Below are 5,070 nucleotides of genomic sequence, written 5' to 3' on the forward strand. Positions count from 1 at the left end.
AATAAGAGACCCGACAGGTAATGTGCATACTCCATATCCGATCACACTGTTTGCTCCGATGAAAAATAACAATGCCGTTACAACATTTTCAATGCAATGGCACAGGCATATCTAACGTATGAAAATATTATTTGTCACATCAGTTAACCCCGAACACGTCTCTGTTACTGGAAATAAGTACGGTCAATATTGTTGGTTCTCAGCTCCGACCTGTCCCTTCGGATGTCAGAAGCGAAGCAACGACGTCCTTGACCCCAAGTATCTGGCTGTTTATGCCACCGTTCACGTGGACAAAGGGTGATTCCCAGTATGCCTATATAGTTGCCCGATAACCGCATTTCGCACCATTACCGCGAGACGCTTCGAGAGGGGAGGACGTATCGTGAACTTTGGATATTTCAACTAGAAGGATTTACTTAATCTGTTTGGAAGGTGAGAATTATGACTTATCTTCGTTGGATTTTGTAAAACGTTCGGTGAATAAGTGCGCGATCCTAGTTTTGTGAGTTTGTGGGATGACTTTCATCTCGGTGGCAAGTTTGACATTGAATGGAAGGGAAATATTCTGTTATATTTGTATGATAGATGTTACGTTAGTCCTTTATGATAAGTTCTTACAGAAGTAGAACCTACTTCACCAATTTTCATGATTTTACGGGTTGTCGTTTGAAGTAATATTTCTGGATACAATATGTTAGACCTTCGTCGGGGGCTTGGGGATTGAAGATTGGGGCGTATATATCTGATTTATGATAATGTTGTCAAAGGTGCCCGTCGACTGCCGTATTAGTTCATAGTTGGTCTGGATTAAATCTAATGCTATTTATGTTCGCGGTGAAGCTATATTTTGTGCAATTGCAAGAAATAGCGTTGTGAATGAACACAACAGCTGATTGCACAATCGGCTCAAATGCTTTGTACATGGCATGTCTTCTGATGCGCTTACACACATTTTGAGAGGAAACAATTCATTTCATTTAGCATGGTGGTTTCTGTGGAACTTTTAGTGGTTTTTTTCATCTCGGGGGGTAAAGCTGAGCTGTTGGAAGTGCTTCCCGTGCACAAAGACGCGGCTAGACTCCGCCCTTGAGCTCTGATTGGCTAATGGACATTGGTGACCTAGGACGTTTGCAAACATTAAACGCATTTCGCTGAAGGCCATAGTTGTAAACACGTTTGTCCTGCATGACCTAGTTCAGTAGACGCTGTGAACTAAACAAGCCTCTCTCATTCATTTAATTTAATCCCCCTGTTTACGTTGTGTAGTTCTGTTTACGACATCCTGTTGTTTACGTTGGACTGTGACGAAACTCATACGATTTTAGTTGTAAACTACAGGTAGTGTTTCGTGTTGCTGTCAACAAGTCGTTTGTATTTAAGTGGAGTTCCATCAATTTACTCTTCAGATATATCACGATGTTGGACAACGAACTCAACAGAAACGAAGTTCAAGTCATGAAGAGAGAGAACATGTCCCAACAACTGGGCATGTCCTCATCACAGATGGGCGGCCCGTTCGCTGAAGTTTCATCAACAATGGCTGTACCAGAGACCCCGAAGGGTGGCATTCTAGTCAAGGTAAATATTTCAATTCATCTGAATACATCCATTTTACAAGGAAATTCCAGAATATTTTGTGATTACACGTTACATTTATTTCTGATCAGTTTTGTATTGAAATGTTGTTAAACTGACTTCTGTATTGGTTTTATTAACGTTCACAGGTGTGCTATGCCGGAGCGTGTTATAACGAGGGTCAGATGAAGAAACGGGGAGTCCGACCTCGCTTTCCAGGTATTAGAGACACTTCACTTTATCCAGGTGTGCACTTCAGCTAAACCAATGCTTCTCAATCCTCACAGCCTTACAATTGTAGCACAGTTAATGATTTCCCTGGGGTTAATTTTAATTCTTTCAGTTCATGTGCATCAATATAGGTTTAGTGGGTTTTTTAAATTGTAATTATGTGCCTTGTATGAAAAAAAATGACAAAAAGTGTTTACTGTTGCTTGCATTTCACCTGGTCACATTTGAGTTAGGAAAATTGAAGTCAAATAGTTATGGGGGAAATCTAAACACACTGTAGTTCTTTATGAGGAGGGAATGTGAAAGTTCATCGTACAAGTGGAAAGGAAATATGATTGAACAGAAAAACAATAGCTTGCTAATATAGTTCGTGTACAATGACGTGGATTCTTCAATTTGGATATTCTGCTTTTGGTAATAATGATTCAAATTTTGAAATTGTATACATTCATTTGATGGATGAGGCGAGAAAAATTGATTTTGGCTGATGTTACACCATGTTGGAAGAAATGGACAGTATTTACTAGTTAACACTTAGATGTAGAATTAGACACTAGCTCCTATTTCCTTTTTTTTAGTAAAAGTGTTTTAGACTGCATTGATGAACCCTTGGAGACGGTGGTCAAAGGGACGCAACTCTACAGTGACAACATTTTTGTTTCAGGGTATGAAATTGCCGGGGTTATTCACGATGTCTGCAACACAATTCCCAACTGTAATTACACCCCAGGCGACAAAGTGATCCTGTTTCCAGAGGACAGTCTTGCAAGTTCTGGGTACGCTGAGTATATCCCTGTACAAGACGCAGGATGTATTCTTCAACTACCTCAGAACTTGGGCTTGGATGTGGCCGCCATGTTGCCCGGTGGTGCTCTCACTGCTTACGCTGCTGTCACATGCGCCAAACCACATGTGGAGAAGCTCCAGAAAGTGAAATGTAAGTACCCTGAATTTAAACAAATCTGTATGATTGATTTTGCAATGAGTTTTTACATTCTTCTCATGAAGATTCTGAAGTTTGATAACCAAATGTATTTTTTTGTCATGTGACAAATAATGAATGACGCGTGAAGTTTTGTGATTGTATTTCTGAAGCTTAGACTTTACATTGACCACAGCTATTTGGTATTTTTTCCAGCCTGCGTCAATGTTCTCATAGTAGGCGCTGGTGGACTTGGACTCTGGTCGTTGCGAATTGCCCAATACATCATGGGACCCAACTGCTCGAATGTGAAGCTATTTGTAGCCGACAACAGCATTGATAAACTTCTCACAGCTCAGGACCATGAATGTTACGACATTATTCACTGGAATGAAGAGGACCATGAGGAGTACATTGTTGAGAGAACTCTTGATGCCTGCCGAGGTGGTGTCGACATCATCATCGACTTTGTCAGCTCCCCAAGAACCATGAGCAGATCTCTGAAAGTTCTAAATAGGGTGAGTGTTCATGTAAAATCAATGTATTAAATCAATCAAACTGAATTCAGTGCTTTGATTTGTCACTGTGGGATTAATTTTATGTTTAGCGGACATTATGATCATGTCAATTTTCATGATTGTGATTGTATTTTCAGGAGGGTCTTATACTCGTTGGCGGTAACAGCATGACAGAAGTTAGCATCAGCCTCAACGCCCTGGCTGCCAAGCAGCAGAGCATTGTCGGAATCCCCAAGGGAAATCTCAATCAGCTGCAAGAACTTGTTGATGCAGTGTCTCGAGGAGAGGTGAGTTCATTATCATTTGATTTGTAATGCTACCCATAGCATGATACATGTTATATAAATAGCTGTGCAGGACATTAAACATGTCTTATGACATAATCCTATTTTACCTTTCAATCTTGTTTCTAATAATTTGAGGCAGTTTGTCCACAAAATACATATATATGTATATTATGATGGTGTACAGTTTGAACATATATATATAATTCCTCTCTTTTGCAGCTGCGTGCCCCGCTGTACAACATTTTCAATGTTGAAGATGCCAACCAGGTTTATGAAGATTTGAGCGAGTGTAGAATCACAGGAAGAGCCATCTTCAAGTTTGCCAACAGTACATCCAGTGTGGATAACTGACTTTGAGGACCAGAGTTTAAACTGTGCTACAATACTTTCAATAGAGTCCAAGGTGACCTTGATCATGTTACCAGGAACTTTGATGGTGCTGCGCCAAGATGGCATGTGACTTCAGGAATGTGTGTTGCAAGCAGTGATGTGTTGCCATGGGCGCTGGTTGCAGTATCCATTGCCGTGACAACAAACGTACCACGGTTTCCGACACTTCCTCCAAGTGGAGCAAGATTGTTGGGGACCTTGATCGAAGTCTTTCAAGAGCTTGATTGCCCACGATGAAAGTTCCTTTCGAAGATCTGATGTTACTAGTCTTGCTCGATGATCAAACATGGAGTAGGATCACACTAGGTCTAGCTCACCTGATAGACAATGTGAACATGACACGTGATGACAGTAGCAGAGCACTCTCTTCCAGCTTAGGATATTCACATTTGATAATATTCATGAAGACTCTCAGATATCATACTGGAGGAACAAGTAGCAAAATAGTGCTTGTGATTATCTTTGGGAGAAAAGGACCTATAACAATCGCTATTGTATGAAGTGCTTAACTTATGTGATGTGCCCCTAGTGCTTGGCCGATCAGTCGGTCATTTACTTAAACATAGTGATTGAAAGGGGACATAACTCTTTACTCATTTGACTGGAATTGATTATTCCACCACTGTGATGTTGACCTAAAAACTTATTGAATGGCATTTTTGTTGTGGTCAGTGTACAGGTATGTACACTTGTTCAGACGTGTTCAGAATGGATGGGAGATTGTTCATAGTTCAGGTTTTTGTATGTATATTTATGTAAATATTGTACGAAAGATTGAGTAAGTGTGCCCGGTGTTTTTGTATAAAGTCTTGAGAGCAAAGAAAAAGTTTGAAAAATACTTAAATAAAAAAATATTAAGAATTCATCTGTGAGTTTTGTGGTGACTTTGTCAACACCAAGGAGGAGGTTTTGTGGATTAGAGGTACCATGTACCACTGAATTCTGCTTGGTTTGAAAATGAATTTTTATCCAAAGCATAAGATTGATTTTGAAGTGACAGTGTTTAACAGAATACAGGTAATGGCCTGCAATGACATGTATTCTGTAATCGATTTCCAATCTCAGTGCTATTGTAATCGGGCTCACAAATGTTTCTTTGTTGAGAAGCCCGTTTCTGGAGCAGTATTCATTGGTACATGTCCCCATT

At 40.1% G+C, this 5,070-nt stretch overlaps 1 protein-coding gene across 2 annotated transcripts; it reads left to right on the forward strand.

The window, feature by feature from the left end:
• The first annotated feature begins 203 nt into the window (after positions 1-203).
• LOC137261122 (alcohol dehydrogenase-like) lies at positions 204-4,788 on the forward strand. Of its 2 annotated transcripts, none has more exons than XM_067798815.1 (7): positions 204-432; positions 1,407-1,578; positions 1,725-1,794; positions 2,471-2,743; positions 2,945-3,246; positions 3,384-3,533; positions 3,753-4,788. In XM_067798815.1, the coding sequence occupies exons 2-7, from the start codon at positions 1,417-1,419 to the stop codon at positions 3,882-3,884; spliced, it is 1,089 nt and encodes a 362-aa protein (XP_067654916.1). In that variant the 5' UTR covers positions 204-432; positions 1,407-1,416; the 3' UTR covers positions 3,885-4,788. The 2 variants fall into 2 exon arrangements, with proteins under 2 accessions (XP_067654916.1, XP_067654915.1); XM_067798814.1 differs by having other exon boundaries at positions 300-432; positions 1,725-1,821.
• Positions 4,789-5,070: the final 282 nt, after the last annotated feature.

This window comes from Haliotis asinina, chromosome 14 (genome assembly GCF_037392515.1).
Source record: "Haliotis asinina isolate JCU_RB_2024 chromosome 14, JCU_Hal_asi_v2, whole genome shotgun sequence".
Taxonomy (NCBI): Eukaryota; Metazoa; Mollusca; class Gastropoda; order Lepetellida; family Haliotidae; genus Haliotis; species Haliotis asinina.

Bases quoted from the DNA above. Each gene is read 5' to 3' on its own strand.
- LOC137261122 (XM_067798814.1), top strand. From the start codon at position 1,417: ATGTTGGACAACGAACTCAACAGAAACGAAGTTCAAGTCATGAAGAGA. The intron at 1,822-2,470 runs GTGTGCACTTCA...TTTTTGTTTCAG, and splicing joins AGACACTTCACTTTATCCAG to GGTATGAAATTGCCGGGGTT. The intron at 3,247-3,383 runs GTGAGTGTTCAT...TTGTATTTTCAG, and splicing joins CTCTGAAAGTTCTAAATAGG to GAGGGTCTTATACTCGTTGG.